Source organism: Oryctolagus cuniculus, chromosome 9, assembly GCF_051225735.1.
Source record: "Oryctolagus cuniculus isolate XC-2025 breed Fujian yellow rabbit chromosome 9, ASM5122573v1, whole genome shotgun sequence".
NCBI lineage: Eukaryota > Metazoa > Chordata > Mammalia > Lagomorpha > Leporidae > Oryctolagus > Oryctolagus cuniculus.
The window spans coordinates 3,897,909-3,922,113 of NC_142875.1; the positions used below are offsets into that span (position 1 = coordinate 3,897,909).

The following is a 24,205-nucleotide window of genomic DNA, read 5'->3' on the forward strand; positions in this document are numbered from 1 at the left end:
CAGGGCAGGGGGGCTGCCACCATGGGACGGCTGAGGAACCAACCATTCTCAGATGCCATACAGAGAAAGTAGCTTCAGTGTAAGCAAGAAAGAAATTGATTAAAAACAGGAAGGTCAGAACATCCTGGAAGAGAGTTTCTAATCTTAGATCTGGGCTAGACTCCTTCCAATTTCCACTAACTCCAGGATTGAATGTCCCAGATTCAGTTCAGCTGTTATCCTAAGAACACACGAGCTAATTTTCTCAGGAGGCACAGTGTAGCTTCAGGGAGGCTGTGGCTCTGGGGACTGGGGATGATGGTAGGGGCTGTAGGGAAGGAACCACTGCCCAGGAGACTCTGGGGGAAAAAAGGGCAAAGGGCAAAGTAAGAGAGGAAGAGTGATTGACACTTTGGACAGCAGAAGGCCAAAAGCAGACAAAACTCTACTCCCAGGAGACATTAGCACCAAACAAACAGAGCCCATCCCAGGTGTCTCCAGCACCGCACACTTATTCCTCGCCTTGAATGACACCTGCACCCTAGAAGGTGCCAACAGAGGGATCCCATGTACTGATGTCCTTGGAAACATTGGCTCAATGACAACATTTTCACCAGACAGGAACTCGAGCGTCAGAGGTCCCGACAACAAGGATGGAGAAAAGCCATTCAGCCCAGGAGCCTGTCCACGGTGCTCGGGCTGCTGGATGCAAGCTTCAGCCCCTGCGTTCTGAGTGCCCCAGGTCTGCGACAGGCACTTCAGTTGTCAGAGCAGCTGGTCTGGCAATTCAGGTTCTTAGATGTTAGAGGTGCACGAGGAAAGACATGCCTCCTCCTTTAGACTCACGGAACCTGGGAGGACTCAGGGTCACCCTTCCATGAAGCTGGGCAACAGAAGGCAGTGGCCATGGAGTAGGCTTGAAAACCAATCTATCACGTATGAGTACTGATCCTGAACAATTCATTCGACTTCCCAAAACCCTCGTCTCCTAATCTCTAAACCTGGGCAGTACTTGTGTGTGCCTGCGTCGGTTTTCTAGGGATACCATAACAAATTGCCAGAAAATGGGTGAGTTCAAATAAATTTTATTCTCTCACAATCCTGGGAGTCAGAACACTGAAACAGGCAGGGGCAGGGCCACCACACTCTGGAGGTTGAGAGGGAGAAACTGCACCAGGCCTCTCTCCTTGCCTCTCCTTGGTGTGCAGCTGGTTCACTCCAGTTTCTGTCTCCATATTCACTTTGCTGTCTTCCCTTTGCATGTGTCTAAGTCCCTCTCTTTTTAATAAGGACATCAATAGTTGGATTAGGATCCACTCTAAACCAGTACAACCTCACCATAACTTAGTTCCATCTCCAAATGCTTTATTTCTTTTTTTTTTAATTTTCACTCTATTTATTTTTAGAAAACTTTTTTAATTTAATAAATATAAATTTAAGTGCAACTTTTGAATTATAGCAGTTTTTCCCCCATAACCACCCTCCCACCCAAAAACCATCTCATCTCCTACTCCCTCTCCCAACCCATTCTTCATTAAGATTCATTTTTAATTATCTTTATATACATAAGATCAACTTAGTATATACTAAGTCAAGATTTCAACAGTTTGTACCACTCAGACACACAAAGTATAAAGAATTGTTTGAAGACTATTTTTACCATTAATTCTCATAGTACAGCACATTAAGGACAGAAATCCTACATGGGGAGTAAGTGCACAGTGACTCCTGTTGTTAACAATTGTCACTCTTATTTGTGACGCCAGTGATCACCTGAGGCTCTGTCAAAGTGCTCTATTTCCAAAAACAACCACCCTCACAAGCTTCCGGCTGACGTGAGTCTTGGTCAGAGGACATTATTTATCCCAGTAGAGGAGCTCACGGCATTATGTGTGGGGACTGAATGAGACAACCCAGAGTTGCAATGGCCTGGATATTAATCTGGACACTGAATATTCCCCAAAGGCCCAAGTGCTAAGGATTGGGTTCCTGGAATCATAAATTAATGGCTTTAGGGAGATGGAAATTTGATCCAAGTACAGTATTGAGGAGTTGGGTCCAGGGGGCGGGGCTTAGCCATTGGGGGCGTGCCTTCAGAAGGTGGTTCCAGAAGAGGGTGGACTATAAAGCTGGGGGGCCCTGCTGCTCTCTCTGCCCCCTGGAGAACTATCAAGCCCACCATTGCATCACCACAGGCTTCCTGGGTGCTAGCCTGCGAACCTCCAGACCACGAGAAAGTTTGCCAGGTATTTTGTCACAGTGATGAAAGGAGGTCAAATGCCAAGTGCGCGAGGAAACCACCAGCACAGGGTCCCAGCAGAAAACGGATGCAACGCCTGCTCAGTGCTGCTCTGTCAGGTGACTTCTATCCTTCCCGTCAGTTTCCAACGGCACTATCCAGTTCCTGCTTCTCTTTATCTCGCGATTACATTAATTCTCCACGTTTATACATCTAACATCAGCCTCTGTTTATCATCTGCAACGTGATTATCCAAAACATTCCTAAAGCTGTGCTTTCATCCGTCTATATTTACACCCAGAGATGATCCTTGAATCACGCACCAGTCAAGGTCATTAGTTAGCCATTCTGTACTGCTGAAATCACAGCTCCTAATTCCTCTCATGTCATAATAGTAGCTGACAAATGTATCATGACACACAGCTGACAGGCTGTGTATGTGCTAACCCACTGGCGCTCACTTCTTGTCCACACCTGCAGGTGGCAGAGGGAAGCAGAGATGACGTCCTGGCCAGGTAGCATCAACCCAGCCCCACAGCTGGAGCCCTGGGTGCTAAACCCTAGCAACGCTTCTGCCACATGCTCTCCTACCAGAAGCCCACCCCCTCAGACTCTCTTGCCACACTCAAGCTATTTTTATTTTTTCATTTTATTTCACAGCTGAAAAGTCTCTCTCCCTCCTCCTATAAAATCACAAACTCTTCCAAAGAACAGAGCATCATCCTCACCTCACCCCAGAGAACAGCCACTGCGACTCCTTTTCACCGAGTGCTTTTTATTTTAATGAACTGTGTATCATCTCATTTAAGTCACAAGTGCTTGCAAAGCATATAGGTCCCTTCTTTTTGCAGCTGTTCTCACAGTACCTACTAAAACTGTGACTAAACAGTAGTTAACATAATTAACAATTCTCAGGAATATGTCTTAGTATTGGTGAACTACTAAGGCATGCATTAACTTCATACAGAACCTCAGCTTCATCCCCAAGCTTTCCTGTTTTTATAGCTGGTTGTGATGAGCCCCTCAATTACCTACCTGCACTACTTATTTACTGAAAGCATCAGAGCCCAGTGGACACAGCCATCTGCAAGTCTGATGGGCCTAGGATCTCTGGACTCAGCTTGGGATGAGCACACATCTAGACAACTGGTCTCTGATGTGGATGCTACAGGGAGCTGGAAAACACATGCTTTTCTCTAACACATAGAGGCCATCTTCTGGGTCCAGAAAGCTGTCCAACCAACACCTCAGCTACATGTCCTGCACCCTGCCCCTCCTGGGCTGGTCAGAGGAAGGGTGACTTCACAGCTGCTTCCCCGAGGGCTGCTTGTCCCCGCCTCCGGGAGCAGCTGTCCTGATGGCGATGGTGCTGTAGCTGTCATCTCCCTCACGCTGCTTAGGCTGGGAGCCCTTCCTAGACCATGGCGGGAGCATAGAGCAATGTATCATCACTTCTTGTCCTTGGGGATGTTCTTTCTCCTGTTTCTTCAGTCAAGTGAGAAGAAGCTGTATATTTGTCTTAAAATCCAATGTATCCAGTCTACAGAATATTCATGTCAATTGAATTCAACTCTTTTGGGGAGAGTTACACACATTTCAGGTCAAAATATCCTCCTAATTTTGAGTCCTGGAAATACTGATACCTGCAGAGTACTTAGCACCTAGCACACCCCATTATGTTCACGTGGATTCAGGATTGGCTACATTTCCATCAGTTTGACCAACATTGTAAAGGTAGCAGGGCCCTGGTTTCAATTTCACATGGTCATCACACATCTGCTTATCGACTGCCATGTTTTCTCTTTTTTAAGATGTAGTTATGCATCGATTTATTGTAAAGGAAGAGCAAAAGAGAAAGAGAGACCGTGCATCCACGGGTTCACTTTCCAAATGCCGGCGAGAGCCAGGAGCAGGGCTATTTTTAGAGGGCTCTGCGTGGCACACAAAGAGTTGTTTCTCAAGGAGGTGTAACCACCGACACTTTGCACATCACACCTCGGTCAAAGTAGCTTCAAGACTCCTGTCCAGAAAGATTGCATCCCGGAAGACCATAGGAGTGGGGGACATAACACCAACGTTGAGCAGTGGATCAGCGATTCGGGTTTGGGAAGCGTACAGGATGGAGGTCCAACTCAAAACACGTGTGTTAGAAAGGAAGCATGACACCAAACACGGACTGCAGCACAGGAGAAATCGGGCAATCAGGGATCCCTAGAGCAGGTGAGGGATGGGAAACGAGGTCTTCTAGGGAATGTCATGTGGAAAGAGAAGAAAGCCCAGATCACAGCCTTAGACCTCTGTCAAGGGCAGGAGGAATCCGCCAAGGAAACAGGACAAGGGACCCGAGAATCGGGAGAAACAGCAGAGATATCACATTATTACAAGATCATCTTTTCTTTTCTACTAAGCATTCTGTGTTAAAATAATGGTACAGAGGCTGGCGCCGTGGTTCACTAGGCTAATCCTCCACCTGCAGCGCCTGCACACCAGGTTCTCGTCCCGGTCGGGGCGCCAGATTCTGTCCCGGTTGCCCCTCTTCCAGGCCAGCTCTCTGCTGTGGCCCGGGAGTGCAGTGGAGGATGGCCCAAGTGCTTGAGCCCTGCACCCACATGGGAGACCAGGAGAAGCACCTGGCTCCTGGCTTCGGATCAGCGCGGTGTGCTGGCTGCAGCGCGCCGGCCACAGCGGCCATTGGGGAGTGAACCAACGGCAAAAGGAAGACCTTTCTCTCTGTCTCTCTCTCTCTTTCACTGTCCACTGTTAAAAAAAAAAATAGTGGTACAGGGGCAGGCGTTCAGCCTAGTGGGTAAGACAACCACGTCCCACATCAAAGTTCCTAGGTTTGCCAACGCCACCTCCCTGCTAACCCTCTCCCCTGGAGGCAGCAGATGATGGCTCAAGCACTTAGATTCCTGCCTCCTGTGTGGGAAACCTGAAGTGAGTTCTTGTCGCTCCCCCTCTTCGTGGAGGAACGACACAGGACCCTGCGCTGTTCTTTCGTCTGCTCGGCCCTCCCCGGGTTTGCTGCTGGTTCTTCCCGGGTTGGCTACTATCCCTTCCACCTCCGTGGAAGGGCAGTTCCCCCTGGCCACATTCCCCACTTCCGCAGGGGAGCGGCACACCGCCGGCCGGCTTTCTCGGGGGCTGCACGGGTGTTCCTTCAGCTAGATGTTCCCCTTAGATGTTCCTGGTGCATGCCGTCTCTCTCCTCCTTTATAGTCCTCCTCCGCCAATCCCAACTCGGCTGCCCACACGCCGAGTACGCTGCTCTCCTCCAATCAATAGCAAGTCCTACAGTTTATTAGTTGAACTGGAGGCAGCTGTGCGGAAGCTGTTTACTTCTCTCCCAGCACCATATTGTGGGAGAGCAGATGCATAGAATAAGTCTTAATTCCAGTAACTCAGTCTAGTCCGGTTGCTCCCCACAGTTCTCAGTCAGGCTCTGGCCTGGCCCAGCTGCTGTGAGGACTTGGGAAGTGAACCAGTGCATGGATGTGTGCTGTCTAGTTCCACCTCTACCTCAAACATTTTTAAAAGGAGAAAAAAATGGGGGCCGGCGCTATGGTGCAGCGGGTTAACACCCTGGCCTGAAGTGCCGGCATCCCACATGGGCACCAGTTCTAGTCCCGGCTGCTCCTCTTCCGATCCAGCTCTCTGCTATGGCCTGGGATAGCCGTAGAGGATGGCCCAGGTCCCTGGACCCCTGCACCCACATGGGAGACCCGGAAGAAGCTCCTGGCTCCTGGTTTGGGATTTGGATCGGCACAGCTCCGGCTGTTGCGGCCTACAGGGGAGTGAACCAGCGGATGGAAGACCTCTCTCTCTCTCTCTCTCTCTCCCTCTCTCTCCCTCTCCTCTGTGTAACTCTGACTTTCAAATAAATAAGCAAATCTTTAAAAAAAAAAAAAAAGAGAAAAAAATGGTGGCAAAAAGTGTGATATCTTTCATTGGTTTGTGACTACATTTCGGGTTCTTTGTGTGGCTGGAATAAAACAGGACCCTAGTAACATTTGGCACACAAATAGAAAAATAATCTTAAACTCCTAACAGAAAAAAAAGGAGAGCGGGGAGGTGCTGATCAGGAAAGTTGATGGAAACCCATTCCACCTGCCTCTGGTCCCTGGCTGCAGGCGGAGAGCACCATCAGAAGCCAGGAAGGGAATGGCAAATGGCAAAAACATTGGCAAAGCAACTTGTGGGGGTCACAGTTCAATGACCTTTCATCAAAAATGGGTTTGAGAGACAGTGAAGTTGTGGACAAGAGCGAGGTCCTTGAACTTCAGGTCCTGTGATCATTTTCCTCACCCATACCATGGGAAGAACATCCCGCCAACTACATAGGCTCAGGGGAGGGATGAGGGAGTGAAGCCATGCAAAGTGCACGGGGCTCAGGATTCCTGCAATGCGCCAGATAAAAACCTGAGCCATCACATTCAATAAAAACTATTGTTGACTAAGTAGCAAAACCTAGTAGCTATATGGAAGAGGCAACTCCATCAGAGGAGTTTGTATCCCAGTGAAAATCTCTCTACCTCTTCCTCCATCTCTACCCTCCCCACTCAGTCTGCTTCTCTCTCTTCCCTCTTTCCTTTGCTGGAATTAACAACCTATAAGAAAATTCAGAACAAATTTTCCTCGTAGAGGGACAGTGTTGTTGAACACAGTCTAGATCAATGCAGCATATTAAAATGACAAAGTGTACAATAAAATATCATTAGCTCCCAGGAGAGAACAATAAAGCATCAGGGATTCTAAATTTACACTTAACAAAATTGCAACATTTATAAAGTGAAAGAAAACAAGATCCTGAAATACTTTCAGATGGCATGCTACAAATCTTAGCATAAATAATACCATAAACATGTTGTCTTTTGAGACTACATTTGATTCTTTATACTCAGTAAGCCAATAATAGTGCTTGTAAATATGAGATCAAATTGTTTACACAAATACATAATTTGCGAAGCTTCAGCAGTAAGTTAAATGGAAAGGGGCTTTTCTTAAGGCAGGTTTTTTTTTTTTTAATTTTCCAAATTGCATAAACATATACTTTTGACTATTTCAGTGTCCTAAAGACAAATGAAAATGTCAGCCCATGAATCAGCAAACTCTTCCTGGCCACGTCTCTGGAAAGCAGTAGAGGCTCTGTGGGATGCACGTTAGCTTCTCTGGTTAGGCAGGTGTGTGTGCACTCAACAGGGAGTTTCCCAAGCACAGGAGAGACTCAAAGGCAGTAAGACATACATAATAGTATTTCTCGATTTGGGCCAAGTCCAAGAACAGAATGAACGTACACATTCCCTGTTACTGCCCAAATGTTTATCCACTTCCCCTCGCACCAAAATTCACAGGAGGAAGCCCTCACCCCCAAGTACCGCTGAGGTGGGACATCTAGGAGGTGATTCGGATTAGATGAGGCCATCAGGTGGGGACCCCAGGACAGATGGGTGCCCTTACTAGAACGGAGGAGGTACCAGCCAGTGCCCTCAGCTGTGGCAGACAGAGTGAGAAGGCGCCCTCTGCAGGCCAGGCAAGCTGGCCCTGCACTTGCCAGCCTCCAGAACCGCTGCACTGGGCTGTTTATGTCACAGCCACTCAACTTAATGATGCTTTGAATCAGCCGCCTGAGCTAAGAAATATTAGAATCCAACTATTGTATTTTTTACATTGCAGGAACGTATTTATCAGTTTAATAATTGTGGGCAACAGACTCTTGTTGAATTCTGGAAGTTATCCATCTATTTCATCACTGGATGCCACCACTAGCTTTCAGAGCGATGGAGTTTAGTTCTTGCGAGTCATGGAATCACACACATTGCCCTTCTAGGGGTGCTCTCCTTCAATACTGTCAGAAATTTCCCCTCATGCATAGTTAACAAACTTGTGTACGATCTGTTGTGTGTAGTAAACACTCAAAGAACATTAGTTTGTGTCTATGTGTATCTTCACATGTGAGCTGATTATTCCTTTCTGTTTCCAGTTCTCCCTATCATTTTGAGTACATTAAATTAATTACCAGATCAAGCATAAATGCTGAACTTTTGTGTTCAGTTCTTTCTCTCCATTGCTGTTCAAAAATCAAATATACAAAAAGCAATTTCTTCAACAAAACCAAACTCAAAGCTAATCATAGATCATTCAAATGAAACATTACCCCTGATTCTTTTGAACTGAAAAATCAAATCTGAACACTTGCTTAGATTTTAGTGTCTTTATACTAACATTCATATGTAAACAACCTTCTGTTCATAATATGCTCAATCATTTATTATACTTAAAAATGTGCATTAATGTACTCCTATCAGGCATGTACAGTTGCCAGAAGATTTTAGTTAGGCAAGAAATACTAAATGCCTATTGATAATATTATACAATATTGTATCAAAATGTTTTCTGTATATAGATGTGGAATAATTTTAGTGCAGGCAAATGATGGAAAAACTGTAGCCTAAAAACTGAAGGTGGGGTTGGTATTGTGCACAGTGGTATAGTGGGTTAAGATGCTGCCAGCATCCTGTAGGGATGCAGGTTCCCTGCTAATGCACCTGGGAAAGCAATGGAAGACGGCTCAGTGCTTGGGTCCCTGTGCAGACCCAGATGGAGTTCCAGCCTCCTGGGTTCCGCCTAGCCCAGCCACAACCATCGCGGCCATATGGGGAGTAAACCAACAGGTGGAAGATTCTCTCTCCCTCTCCCTCGCCCTCGCCCTCTCCCTTTTTCTCTGTAACTCAGCCTTTCAAATAAATAAATGAAGATTTCAGAAAATAAAAATGAATAGAAACTGAAGGAACACACAGAGGATACAGTCATGCAGAGGCTAAGCCAGACCATTTCTGAAACCCCTCAGTTACATTTGATCCTTCTACGTTATTATTTCTGTATCATCTTTCACGTAAGCCTGTAGAATTCCTGTGTATTCTGCATCCTGTGTTTGTTCAGTTGGCTTCGTCTTACATGTTCTCGCTTTCCTTAACCAGCACAGCACCTCCTGTCTCCTCCAGCGGCCCCACTGATTGGTCAGGTTCTTCTGTCAGTCAGCATGCGAGCCCAGCAGGGCTCCGTTGGCTCCTTCACTTCTACTTTCACCCTACGTTGGAGGTTCTTGACCTCTCCATGCACCACGGGCTCTTGGGCCTTTCTGAAACTGCCTTGCCTCCACTCAGGCTGATCACTCAGCGTCTTTGTAGGTAGGGCCTACCTTGCTGCCGGCGCCTCCCAGCCTGTGGCCCTGCCTCTGTCCTCAAAACGCTTCAGTCAACTCCGAATGGTATCTCTCAGGCTTTCTCCTGAGCAAAACCCACCAGTGCCTTCAGTGCTGCCCACCCTCAAGAGCCAGACCCCTCTGGGCACCTCCCAGCCTCCACTTGGGCTGGCTCCTCTCAGGCTGCTCCCCCCATTTGCTCACACTGCTCCTCTGCTGTTCTGACTTCAACAGGCTGGGGTGCTCCTGCCCTGAGGGCTTTGCACCTGCCTGACAGGCTCACCCCCACTCCCCAGCATCCGACATCCTCCAGCACACCATGTGTTTAACGTTTGTTATTCATGGCCACCCACACTAGATAGTGGGCATCAGAGAGGCGGGCTGATCCATTCACTGTCCTCCACACTTCACATAATAAAGATCTAATACCTATCTGGTGAATTCAGCATTTTTCCATGGAATATGACCCTAGGTTGTATTCTTTGCTTCTTATTCCCACTGCTGACTCTTCTTATGTTGAAATTACACAGCAGGTTCTTGGTTGGTATGTTTGCCTCCAGTTCTCACCCTCACCCTTTAGTTCATCATATAGATAATAACTCTCATTAATCTTTGCTAGGCATCATAGGCTGCAGAGAAATAAGCTTTCTGAACAACACACAATGCTGCCCATTGCTTTCTGCTTCAAATCAAACCTTGATGTCCCCCATAATCTCATTCAACTTAAAAAGGCCTCAGTAGCCACCCTGCTCATCTTCCACTGTTCCCACAAGTCTCTGTGCCTGGGCACTCCCAGTGCTCTGTAGCTGCTCACCCACACTGCAGTGCCCAGTACACAGTGCCTGCCTCTTGTACTTTCAAATATTTAAGTTATAGAAGCCATCAAAATCCGCATCTCTCAAACATTATATTCTCCACGAAATCGCCTGACTATTATACTTCTATGAGACTTCACTTTTGTTCATTAATTGCATTAAGTTGTATTTTGAGTTTTCCTATTCTTATTCTAATTAGGTTGGAAACATGTGAGGGCAAAATTCACAGCTCTTCCAGGTGTTTGATGACCAGAGTGACAGCATAAACCCATGCCTACTGCATGTGCAGACAAAATCATTAATTTAGACCTCATGACTTGAATGCTTTCTCAAATCATAATGTTTCTTGGAAACGTTAGAATATACCTGGGGCAGGCATTTTTCTAGTCGTCAAGATGCCAGTTAAGACCACTGTATCCCAGGATGGGTTTTGGGGCACAACAGTCTAATCTACCACCTGGGGTGCCCAGATGCCATGTTGGAGTGCCTGGTTCAAGTCCAAGGCAATCTGCTTCGAATCCAACTTCTTGGTAATGAGATTCTATTGGGCTGTACATGATGGCTCAAGTACTTGGGTCCCTGTCATCCATTGGGAAACATATATGGAGTTCTTGGCTTCAGCCATGGCTGCAGCAGGCGTTTGGGGAGTGAACCAAGAGATGCAAGATCTCTCTGCTATCAAATAAATTTATAATCGTTTAAAAATTCAGCTGTATCCCATACTGGAGTGCCTGGGCTCAATACTTGGTTCCTGCTCCCAACTCCTACTTCCTGCTAATGTAGACCTTGGGAGACAATGATGATGGCTCAAGGGGTTGGGTTCCTGTCACACAGGTGGGAGACCTGGACTGAGTTCTCAGCTGCTGGTTTTGGCCTCAACTGCAAGCAATGGGGAGTGATCCAAAATTTTACATGTTTCACCTTTGCAAGAAGACACAACTCTTAATGGTGATCTTTGGAAAGATCAGCTGGTCTTGCATGTTGTTACTAGCTGAAATAAACTCGCCTTTACTACTTAAAAGGACGTCTACCTCTCTCCTCCCCAGCAACACACAGCAAAGACAGGTCATGACAGACACAGGAGAGGATTTCCTTCCCTGGCAGGTACCTTCTTTGTCGTTGTGGTGGACGATCGCATCCTGCACCATGTCGGCAAGGTGGAAGTGAACCTTCTGGCACTTTCCATGCCTCAGCCTCCTCAGGAAGCCTTCCTGCTTCTGGAGAGCCTTCTCCCGTTCATAGTAGGCTCTGACTTGCTCACCACGCATGCGCTTCACCAGACGCTGCCGTTGGCCCAGGGGAAGGGACTCCAACAGGCACTGGTCAATTTCCATTTCATGGGATGGAAAAGCCTTACATAGCTGAAAGCAACCTGAAAGAAGCAAACGGGAAGGTCACTAGACCTGGTCTTACAACCAACAGAGCAGCACTACAGAGCATGCTGGACTTCCTGTTACTCCACACATCATCACAGACTCATTCAGTTCGGTTGGTCTGCAAATACAAAGCCCTTTCTACACATTGAGGCGAGAACAAAGAGCTGATGTCTTAGTCAAGATTCCATGATGAAAAGATCGGTAAGAAAGAAGACGCAACAATCTTAAATATATACGAACCTAATACAAGACCACCCACCAAATGCCAGCAGGCCTAACGTGAGAGACACACTCCAGTACAATAATAGTGAGTGATTTCAGCATCTCACTCTCGTCAGTGGACGTCATCCACACAGTCAAACCACACTGTTGAGCAAATGGACCTAACAGACATTTCCTGGACACTTCTCCCAACAGCTACAGAACACAGGTTCTTGGCATCAGCAAGCACATGGGGAACCCCCAGGAAAGTCCATATATTAAACCAGATCAAGTCTCAGTAAATTTTGAAAGATTGGAATCACACCTTGTGTCTTCTCAGATCACAAAGGAATATAACTAGAAGCCAACAGCAGGGAGAACAAAAGAACAGTCACAAATATGTGGAAATTAAACAGTATGCTACTGAATAACCAAGGGTAAGTGAGGAAATGAAAAGGAAGTCAACGACTTTCTTTAAATGAATGAAAATGAAAATGCAATGTATCAAAACCAGTGGGATACAGCAAAAGCAGAATTAAAAGAATGACTATAGCATTAAGTGCTTACATTAAAAAAGGAGAAATGTCTCAAATAAGTGATCTAATGATACGTCTCAAAAACTCAGAAAAGCATGAACAAATCAGCACGCAAATCAGTAGGAAGCCAGAAATAAGGATCAGAGCAGGAATAAATGAAATTTCAATCAAAAAAAAAAAAAAACACAAAAGATCAACAAAATGAAAAGCTGGTTTTTAGAGAAGATAAATGAATTAGATAAACTTCTAGCCAGAATAACAAAAAGACAAAAACTCAAATAGAGAAGAAAATGATAATAAAGTGAATAGAATTAGATATATATATATACACAATTATCAACAATTCATCTTTTCCTACCCCTTTAAATCTGTACCAAATCTAAATGTTTACCATTGTGTTAATTTCCTTCTGTAAAACTGAGTAAAATTGAATATATAAAGTTTTACATGTTAAATTTTGGCAGGAAGTCTTTGAGAACATGGTACTAAAGCCGGGTTTCCATATCAAGTTGACTCTGCTCATCCAATATAATAGAATAGATACATGCTATCAATTTTTTAAAATGCTACGGGTTAATTTTAAAAATATTTATTGCTGAATCCTTTTCTTCCTCTTCAGTGTCATCATTTCTAACAGACCTAACTGTGGCTCCATATAAACACTGAGAGGTGGCACACAGATCGTTTTCCTCTGAGCAAACCAAAAACATGCAAAGGATTGTAGCTGTAATGGTCTTTGTTTTACTAATATAGTAGTCAAAATTTAATTTCTGTTATATGACTGAAAATACTCATTTTCAAGATGGTATTTCCTCTATACACCACCCTAAACGACTGTAATAGAATTGTGCATGTCGCTCTCCGTCTTCGTGGAGGAACGACACAGGACCCTGCGTTGTTCTTTTGTCTGCTCGGCCCTCCCCGGGTTTGCTGCTGGTTCTTCCCGGGTTGGCTACCATCCCTTCCACCTCCGTGGAAGGGCAGTTCCCCCTGCCACATTCCCCACTTCGGCAGGGGAGCGGCACACCGCCGGCCGGCTCTCTCGGGGGCTGCTCAGATGTTCCTTCAGATAGATGTTCCTGGTGCATGTTGTCTCTCTCCTCCTTTATAGTCCTCTTCCACCAATCCCAACTCTGCTGCCCACACGCCGAGTACGCTGCTCTCCTCCAATCAGGAGTAGGATCAGCTCCTGCAGGTCATCACTCAAGTTGGCGAGAGGCAGCTGTGTAGAAGTTGTTACTCCCTTCTCAGCGCCATATTGTGGGAGAGCAGATGCATAGAATAAGTCTTAATTCCAGTAACAGTCTAGTCCGAGTTGCTCCCCACATGTGCACTTATATTTACTATAATTTAGTGTCAGCAAAATTAACATTAAAGCACTGAAAATTCTAGAATCCAATTCGCGCATACAGTGTGTATATGTTCTCTTCATATCTATGATCCCAATTCCAAGTCAGTTGAAGCAACTATAATACACAAAATGCGGCTGACCGTATCTGACCGTATCGTACACTAAGAGTCGACTTCATCTGGGAAATCTGTCCTAAGTCATGACAATGCTTCTTCACTTCTGTCTGTCTTGACACTTCACAATGACCTATTCTCACAACCACCAGGAGCACTGATGTGATCATCGGTGGCGTGCAAGTAAAGAAAATTGAGAGAGGCTGTGACTTGTCTAAGAAATGATTAAATGACAAAGTCAAATACGTCTCCACAAAGGCTCAAGAACAAACAAAACAAAACTCGCTGGTTCTCTGAAGCCTGGCATTTAACACGCAAGTGCTTTTACATAAAAGGGAGGAGGAGGAAGAACAGAAGAGGTTCGGAATTTTCTTTCATTGATTTGCATTTAGCAAACATTTTAGAGCCCCATTTTCATAAGACTTTTCCTATTTGTAAAAGTGATCTTAGAAGTACTGACCAGCTACATGTCAATGGTTCCCTTTCTAAACACAGACAACAGTGGTCCCAAAACAATGACAAATTTCTCTGGAGTATGTGTGTTGATAAAAGCCACACTCAGTGCCACAGCTGTCTGCCAGCACTCATTAACAGTGAACAGGAGATGTCTTCTGCTTTCCAACCTGCTTAGAAAATGACACTGGGTTTGATGCATTGACTCTGATGCTCATGACACCTCGACTTCTGTGACTTTCCCGTCTTGTCATTCTGTGCCCAGGGAATCGTCAGACCTCTGAGAAACCTGAAGAAGTAAAACAGCATCCCAGGTCCTGTGCTGACGACCGCACAGCTGACAGTTGAGGATAATCTAATAGACACAGCAGTCCTCCAGTTCTTAACTCTAAGGAAGGGGCTCGTGGTGAAATTCTCAATTAACTTTCAAGAAATCTGTGGTGACAGCGCATGATTCACTGGGTAATCCCTCACAGGCTGTCAGAAAGTAGCACTAAGGGTTTCCATTGGATGAATTTGCTTATTTCCTCTTATGATTTGGGAAAAATAAAAGGGCACAGTCATTAAATCCACATCCACACATGTATAAAATATTGATTTTTAACATACTCATATTTCTTTGCCAACTGTTTTCCCATGCTTTGTCTTCCATTTTTTTTTTTTTTTTGGACAGGCAGAGTTAGACAGTGAGAGTGAGAGAGAGAGACAGAGACAGACAGAGACAGAGACAGAGAGAAAGGTCTTGCTTCTGTTGGTTCACCCCCTAAATGGCCGCTATGACCAGCGCTGTGCCGATCTGAAGCCAGGAGCCAGGTGCTTCCTTCTAGTCTGCCATGAGGGTGCAGGGCCCAAGCACTTGGGCCATCCTCCACTGCACTCCCGGGCCACAGCAGAGAGCTGGACTGCAAGAAGAGCAACCGAGACAGAATCCGGCACCCCGACCAGGACTAGAACCCGGTGTGCCGGCGCTGCAGGCGGAGGATTAGCCTAGTGAGCCGTGGCGCCGGCCAGGCTTCCATTATTTCATAAGTTGTTTTTTTTTTTTGTATAATCTGAAAAGATACTTGGTGTTGTGACTATTTTCGTCCAATAACAGTGGATTTGCTATGTCATATGTGTATCTATTGATCTGTGAGAAAACACACCCAAAGAGTCATGGGGTACATAGGTTTAGAGGAACTTTGTAACCAGGGCACCCAGTGTGACAGTAATTATTACTTCAGGTGGCAATGTGGGCATCCCAGGGTAGATCTCTCTGGGACAGGGGTTCTGGGTATGGGCACTAATTTTTTATTGTACAACAGAATTACAGTGTACTGCCTGCCCAGCAAGTGAGCTGAAGTCTCTTCCCAGATTAAGACCCCACTTCCATCTCCCACTATCCTCCCTCTCTCTCCCTCTCTCTCCCTCCCTCTCTCCCACAGCCCCCCCCCGACAAATAACACATAGGAGCTATCTCAATGTCAACATTGTACAAGACCCCATTGTCACAACAATACATGGGTTCATGAGTGTTATAGAGATGCATGTAACAAAACAGACAATGTTTTCTTTGTGGCTGAGATCAGCCCTCCATAAAACTAGTTTTTCTCCACCTAAGTAGACACCATTTTTCAGCTTCCCAGGCTTGCTTCAAAAACAATGACCGGCCAGCACCGTGACTCAACAGGCTAATCCTCCACCTTGCGGCGCTGGCACACGGGGTTCTAGTCCCAGTCGGGGCACCGGATTCTGTCCCGGTTGCCCCTCTTCCAGGCCAGCTCTCAGCTGTGGCCCGGGAGTGCAGTGGAGGATGGCCCAAGTGCTTGGGCCCTGTACCCCATGGGAGACCAGGATAAGCACCTGGCTCCTGCCATCGGATCACCGCAGTGTGCCGGCCGCAGCGCGCCAGCTGCAGTGGCCATTGGAGGGTGAACCAACGGTAAAGGAAGACCTTTCTCTCTGTCTCTCTCTCTCTCACTGTCCACTCTGCCTGTCAAAAAAAAAAAAAAACACAACAACAACGACCACACACATGTTGCTATGTCTCTGCCCCTCTGCCAGCTTGACGTCTGTGTGCAGGGGACCTACAGAAGTTACCTATCACAAACGGATGGAGCGCTGGTCCCTCAGTCCCCGCTTGAAGAGTGCTCTCCACCAGTGAGCCTTTACCTTACCCTTATCTGAGAAGATGCTAATTGTCACTGTTGATTGCCACTGATACTTTGGGTTCTACAGAACCAGAACACTGATGTGACCGCTGCTGAAAGAGTCGTCACCACCTTGGTTTGGCGGGTCCTGTGCCCGGTATCATGACCTCATGGTATTACACTGTACATAAAGGACAAACGGAGCTAAGGTGATGAGCTAAAGGAATTACTGTGCTGTACAAATATCAAACAACCTCCACCTGACCTGAAATGGAAACCTCCACACGTTCATGGCACACTCAACTCCGAGGTTTCTATGGCAGTGAAGAGGGAATTCCATTACGAGGAGCACAGAAAAGTCGATCTAAAAGACATTCTTGAAAACTGTCACCCAATCTTCAGGAAACAACCATTATTTCAATAATTCATGGTGATTTATAAAACTGACTGTTTTATGCACATACCAAAAAGTAATAAATACTGAAAAACAAAAATCACAAAGTCATTAAGTCAATTGAGAACAAGGTATCAACTACTGAAAGAGAACCACACTTCCTAATGTGTGCAGGAATATATAAAGCTGATTCTACATCAAGCATGACTGGAGGAAGAGAATATCACAGAATATATAGGTCCTGCCTTCATTTCTTTCCGGAGACGCCCACCTGGTCTGTCAGGTGTATTCTCATTGTTAAACGTGACCAGCATGCTTGCAGTTACTCTCTCACATCTGATTTTTCTTCTTACACAAAGACAAGAACTTCCCCGCAGCTGCCTCTGGTTACATATTCCACAGAGCCAGCAAGGGGAGGAAGAGAGCAGCGGCAAGTTCTGGGCACCCCCGCCCTGAGGAATGCTCCCTGTCCAGCCTGCAGCTATCCTTTCTCTTGCCGTGTCTAGTGGCGCCAAAGCCTCCTTGCCGATACTTCTGGAAAGAGAGGCTTGCCCACTTTCTTTGAGCCTAGCCACCCTGCCCTCGCCTGTCGGCTCCACTTTCAGCCAGTGTCTGCCGACAAACACCCAGGAGCTATACCTTCCAGAGACCAAGGCCAGCTGACTCCCTTTCAGACCCTCCATCTGGGCCGTCATGGCCCTCTCTGTCTTTCCTGAGCAGCCCAGGGCCTGTTCTACCCGCCTCCGTCATCGCAAATGTTGGGAAGTGGGGGGAATGTCACATCTGTTCAGCCAATGTCCAACACCTGGTCTCAGTCAGCCCTCCCTCCTAAAGGACACCATGTGCCTCATTTTCCCTATGCCCATTGCTACCATTTAAAAAAAAATATAAAAGCACTGGCAAGAACTTTTCTTACGTGGTGTCTCTAAAACTGTTATATTTACCAACAACCAGGATACCTGCAAGGTCATGTTTTCCAACTTCCTTTTAAGTCTTGTTTTGTTGTTTTGTTTTCCTAGACTAGCAAGAACAAGCGTCATGGTCCCTCTAACACAAGGGGTTCCCATTTTCTCATTCACTAAGTTATGGAAGTCTCTGTCCACATAATGAAGCTTGCTCTGTTCTACGTTTGGGGCCAATGTCTCCCTTGTTAAAGTCACAGCTCTCCAATCGCCGTTGCCTCTTCCATTACAGGGCGGGGGCTTGAAAGCATAGACGTCTGTGAAACCCCACTGTACTTTCTAAAATGCTGTGAATTGCTGAATTGTTATTGTGACCATGTATTTCCAGTCTTTTGCCATCCAGTTGTGAGTCCCTGAAAATATTTGCAATTATATATATGGAGCTCTGTCTCTGAACAAAATGTTATTGGTTCTATATTTAAATGTTTTGCCCTCTAGGCTCTAGGTTTTCCTGAGATTTGCAATGTCTGCAGCACAGTGGTAAAGTAAAATTGTACAAACAACGATAAAGTGCAACTATGCATAAAATTCCATGTCTTCTTTTAAAGGATGGTTTTCTCTTAATTTAGAGATGTTGAGGATTCTTTCAGGATGTGAAGTAGGAAAGAAAGTTGTGGATGAAGCAGTAAGCATAAGAAATATTCTTGGTGAGGAAAGTTAAGAAACAATTTTTCTGATAGAGGAATTTTGGACTAAGTGTGTTATAGAAGGCTTGTGGAAGCTGAACACTGTGAGATTAGGATGGATGAGAGTACAAGGAAATTATTTTAAAGTTAGTGAGCTTTTCTATCTTGGAAGTCCAGATAGCAGGACTCCCTCATTCTTAACTCTTCATTCCAAGATGTATTTAACTGTTCTAAGTAATGGAGTCATAGTCTGATGCCACGTGCAAATCATTTTGATCAAGGTTTTCCTGTGTTTCAGTAACTGAGCTAAGCAGTGAGAATTGTGTGCATCTTGGGGAAGGTTCTGTATGTCTTTCTTTTGACATTGTGGAGTGTTGACTGGGAGAAGTGAGTCTTAAAGGAGTTAACATTATCTGCCTATTTTTAATGTTTGAACAATCACCTTAATTCTGATTAGATCTGACCCACAGCTCTGGTTAAACTGCTCAGGTTAAATGGAGTATAACTTTTTGATGAATTCTTTCAATTTTTAACAATTATTCAGATTTAAATTTCTAAATAAGGTCTTCTAACTTTGAGGCTTCCAGTCAGATCCCTGGCTCTCTCAAAGGATGAGACTCTCAACTTGGAGTGATAATAGTCTGAGTTAGATTGTATAAAATAAATTGGAGGTTTGTCAAGTCTATGCTGTACTTGCATAAGTACACAAGTGTGCCACGGCCCATCTCTGGTAATGAGACACGTTCCCGAGTGGACCCATGCCTTGTGCTGCTCTACCAGATAGCTTGTCCTGCATGTTATGTTGGTTATAGGATGGTGAGGGTACTGGAGATGTGTGCTGTCTCCTCCATCCTTGCTTGCAACCTTCCCCCATCCCTTCCAGGTACCCAGCATATCCTGGCACTAAGGGTTAAAACCCCCAGTGGGTAGGAGTTGTGTCACCATCTGTGTAGGGGTCTAGGGCAGGGCATCCATGGGGAATCTCTACCCTTGTGCAGAGCACCCACATCAGGGGTAGGGAGATGCCCAGCAGGCATGGGAGAAGCACAGGCACGTGTCTTTCTGGTCATAGCCAGCTAAAGAAAAGGGGGAAAAGGTCAACAGGGGCTTTTGCTCTGTCAAGCCAACAATCTTGGCATGCAGGCCAGATTCTTTCAATGTCAGACAAACTTGACATTAAATAGCCAGGCATGGCCAGGTGAAAATATGAGCCAAAAAGGGAGGTTCAGCTGACAGAGAGGAAAAAATTGAAAAAGAAATTTACAGACAGTTGGAGACTGGTTACATAGAGGACACAAATACTAGATAGCTGGGTCACGTGGTGGATAACTTCATGGGTTACACAGGAATACTAACTAAGCCCAGAAACCACTAGCTCATAGCCCTTGGGCTACACAGTGAAAATCTAGAAGCCCAAGGAAGAACTTAGTGAAATTCTTCATGAGTGTGCAGGTAGAAGCAGAGACCCTTGCTCTCCCCTTTGCTGACACAGAATTCTGCCACAGTTCCCCTCTATTCTCATTCAGGTGGGGAAACCTCTTTACTGTGTGACTCACCACTAGAGTGTATCAAAAACTGGTCCGAGTTTTACCCCCTGACTTTGAAGAGAAAGGCTAATTCCTCTTTGGAATACCACCTGGCCACCATATAAATTAGATGACCAGGAAGCCTGGCCAGAAAATGGGACTTTAAATCATAATAGCATTTTAAAGCTACATTTAATCAGCTGCAGATGTGGTAAATAGATAGAAGCCCCTGTGTACAAGCCTTCACAGCAATGAGCGAAAATCATGAACTCTGTAAAACTGCAAGATGGAGGACTGGCGCTGTGGCGCAAAGGGTTAACGCCCTGGCCTGAGGCGCCGGCATCCCATATGGGCACCAGTTCTAGGCCCAGCTGTTCCTCTTCCAATCCAGCTCTCTGCTATGGCCTGGGAAAGCAGTGGAAGATGGCCCAAGTCCTTGGGCCCCTGCGCCCAAGTGCAAGACCTGGAAGAAGCTCCTGGCTCCTGGCTTCAGATCGGTGCAGCTCTGGCCATGGCGGCCAATTGGGGAGCAGACCATCTGATGAAAGACCTCTCTCTCTCTGCCTCTCCTCTGTGTAACTCTGACTTTCAAATGAATAAATGAATCTTTAAAAAAAATGCAAGATGGACTCAGCTATGCCAGCCTTACCTAATCCACCACCAAGAGCCGACTGTGAAGCAAAACCAAAAGAAAGACCATTGTAGAAAAGTGCTCCGTCGACACTCAAAATGCTCCAGACCCTCTGTTTCCTGACAAGTGAGCCGCTTCCCCTTGCTTGGAGAATCAGCCTCAGCCCCACAGACTGCGGGGCTGGGGAGCCCTGTTAGGATATGAGCCCCCCTTACAACGCAGGATCTAAATGAGATACAAGGGGAGAGGGGAAGCCTCACTGAAGACCCTAAAAGTGGTTAGAGGGATGGTGGAATGTGATTGATAGGTTTTTCCTTACTAAAAAGACATAGTTCACCTCCTGGGAACTCTCTTCACTTCCAAGGAAAGATCAATAGTGCCAGACTATAGATTTCTAGTTCTGGTCACTCCTTAACTCAACAAAAGCTTCAGAAATTAGGGATGGGACCAAGCACCCCCTTGGATGCCGGTCTCATGTTTGTCCCTGTCCTCAGTTTTAACAGAGACCAGGAGCAAGAAGAGTGAGCTAGGCATAGGAACAATGTAAGAATAGACAACAGGCTAATTACAGCTGTTTTACATGGGGCTCTACCATCAAAGAGACCCACAAGGCCAGTCACCCCCAAACAGCACCTGTTCACCACGTGGGAAACCAGGACGTTGGAGAAGCAACTGCCACAAGAGAAGCTGGCCTCTGGAAGAGCCCTGTCAGCGCGGCCAAACGCTGAGTCACTGGAAAGGGAACTGCCCTCAGAGCAAGAGTCCCGGTCAGAACCACTGGCCCTGCCGCCCTAAGCTGGGGAGGCCCCTCTGCTCTGCCTGGCGCCTAGGCTGACCACCGCTATGGAAGGGACAGAGCCTAGGGTCATTTTTGACACTGCAGGCTAGCAATTTTCTTTTAGCTAGAGTAGCTGCCTACGCTGTTAAGCTCCTATTCAGGGCAGCTTCCCTCTCAGCCCAGCTGGTTAATGAGAGTCGACAGGGTGCTCTCCCTGTCAAGGTCCACACCTCCTTGAAATGCCTCTTCCAGGATCCCATGTGGAGAGAGAGAGTTCTGCAGGTTAACCCACAGGTCTGGGCCTCACACAGAACCTGGCCAGGGCATGAAAGCCTGTTCAATTATTATTAAGCCTAAAAGTCTTCCTGTCACTTCCTATTTGCCTTTAAATGGGTTAGAAAACAGGGTGTAAAATAACAGCTCACTTGGAGAGTCCTGCCACAATGATTCAGAGCCAGCCTGCACCCATGTGGACAAGCCCTTGTGGAAGACCTGAAGGACCGGATGATCTGTTAGTCTGTTCCCCTACTGGAGACGCCAGTTTGGGCATCTGACTGACACCATTTCCAAAGACTGTGGCTTCCGGGTATCCAAAGAAAAAGACCATTGCTCCTGCAGGAAGTTAACTATTTAGGGCTCATCTTCACCTTGGGGAACAGAGATTGGCCCCAGAGTTTAAAGGCCATGCAGCAAATTCCTACTGCTACAGCCTTAAGATAGGTACAGGCATTTCCTGGACTAACCCTAGGTGGATGGAAACAGCACAGTTCCTGTATCATGCTCTCCAGCAAGATACAAAACAGGGCCCCTTCCTTTGGGAAAGAGAACAAAACACAGCCTGATCCCAGTGACAGGCTGCCCTGACGATGGTGTCCACACTAGGGCTGCCAAATGCAGTCCTTCCATGTAGACGGACCTTAGAAATGTGCTGCCCAAGGGGGTGTCCATGCCATGTTCCAAAAATGTTGATTTTGAGTCAAACTGGACATGTAAAGATATGTTCAGCATTTCTTGTGGGAGGTCAGATGACTAAGACGAGGCTGAACAGGGCTAGAATTTCTGGAAATACTGGTTGTTGCCTCTCCTGGACCCCATAGAGCTCCCCTCCTCTTACTGCTTCTCTGTATACCATGCGTCTCTAATGCCCTCATTTGTCTCTAACAGAATAAAAGCCACCCAACTCCAGGCGGTCATGAGGCACAGCTTCCAGCCTATCCTGTTGATGATGTGACCACGCAACCAAACTGCACAACACAGTTTTCCCAGGCCAACTCTGAACACCACAGGACAGGCAGCAAAAGAAGAAGGCCTGTAACCAGCTCTGTGCCGATACGCCAGCTCAAAAAAAATCAGAGGCCAGATCCTTCTCCCACGCTACCCATAATATTATCTCTCAAGGGGAGAATGTTGAGCTAACCAGATAGACATCAGCATATGGGTATAAGAGGAGCCAAAGAAAATGTTATTTGTATGTGGCAAATTGTATGTGGTAGAATAAGAGAAAATTGTATAGGCAGGCAGACCAGCATCTGCATATTGGAAGTCTTGTTCTGGTTTGATACACTTGTGGGGGGGGGGGGGCGGTCCCAACCCTCTTTGGGGCCCAGCTTAGGGGAATCTTCCTCATCCTACACCAAATAGCTATTAGGTCCATTATGAAGTTCTTGGAGGAGTTTCTGGAATTCCACGGAATTCCTCCACCCAGCCATAACGTAGAGACGAGGTGGGAGGAGAAGTGGAGAGCCCCTGCTTATGTCCAAATAAACTCCAGACGTCTGATTACAGACTGGGCCCTCAGTTCTACTTGACATGCCCACCTAATCTGTTAGGTGCATTTTTCTTCATTAAACTTGGCTAACATACTTATTGGGAAAAATATAAATAAATTTTTAGAACCAAGTCTTGATGGAAAAAAAAATCAACATCAGAATATTCTGGATGAAGTAAAGGAGCTCAAAGAAATAAATGTGTAGCTTTAAATGCATATTAGAAAAGAATACAGTCTTTTTTTAATTTGACAGGTAGAGTCAGAGACAGTGAGAGAGAGACAGAGAAAGGTCTTCCTTCCGTTGGTTCACCCCCCAATGGCCGTTATGGCTGGCACTGCACCGATCCAAAGCCAGGAGCCAGGTGCTTCCTCCTGGTCTCCCATGCGGGTGCAGGGCCCAAGCACTTGGGCCATCCTCCACTGCACTCCCGGGCCACAGCAGAGAGCTGCCCTGGAAGAGGAGCAACCGGGACTAGAACCGGCACCCAAATGGGACTAGAACCCAGGGTGCAGGCACCGCAGGAGAAGGATTAACCAAGTGAGCCAGTTTAGCCACGGTGCCGGCCCCAAGAATACATTTTTAAAGTCAATGGGCAAAGTATCTGAATAATAAACTTACAATAGAACACTAAAGAAATCCTAAACAAAAGAGAAGAATAGTAAAATGAAGGTGCAGTGAATATAAACTAAATGAGCAGGGGACAGTGCTGTGGCGCAGTGGGTTAATGCCTGGCCTGTAGTGCTTGCATCCCATATGGGTGTGGTTCCAGTCCTGGCTGCTCCACTTCCAATCCAGCTCTTTGCTATGGCCTGGAAAGGCAGCAGAAGACGGTCCAAGTCCCTGGGCCCCTGCATCCATGTGGGAGACCTGGAGGAAGCTCCTGGCTTCAGATTAGTGCAGCTCCTGCCATTGTGGCCATCTGGGGAGTGAACCAGCGGAAGGAAGACCCTCTCTCTCTGTCTCTACCTCTCTCTGTAACTGTGTCTTTCAAATAAATAAAATAAATCTTAAAAAAAGAAATTAAATGAGCACAAACATAAAACCCAACAATATTGAGAAAATACAGCTTACAAAAAGCAGCTCAAGAAGAAATAGAAAATCAATAAACACAAAATTCATACAGATT

At 46.2% G+C, this 24,205-nt stretch overlaps 1 protein-coding gene across 4 annotated transcripts in view; it reads right to left on the reverse strand.

The window, feature by feature from the left end:
* The window catches only part of MYO16 (myosin XVI), a 693,372-nt gene that overhangs the window by 510,088 nt on the left and 159,079 nt on the right, over positions 1 to 24,205 (reverse strand). For all 4 annotated transcript variants that reach the window (XM_070048580.2, XM_051849982.3, XM_089303408.1 and 1 more), the window contains exon 2: positions 11,343 to 11,606. In XM_070048580.2, coding sequence (XP_069904681.2) covers positions 11,343 to 11,568 — 226 coding nt within the window. In that variant the 5' untranslated portion in view covers positions 11,569 to 11,606. The remainder of the gene's footprint in view (positions 1 to 11,342; positions 11,607 to 24,205) is intronic.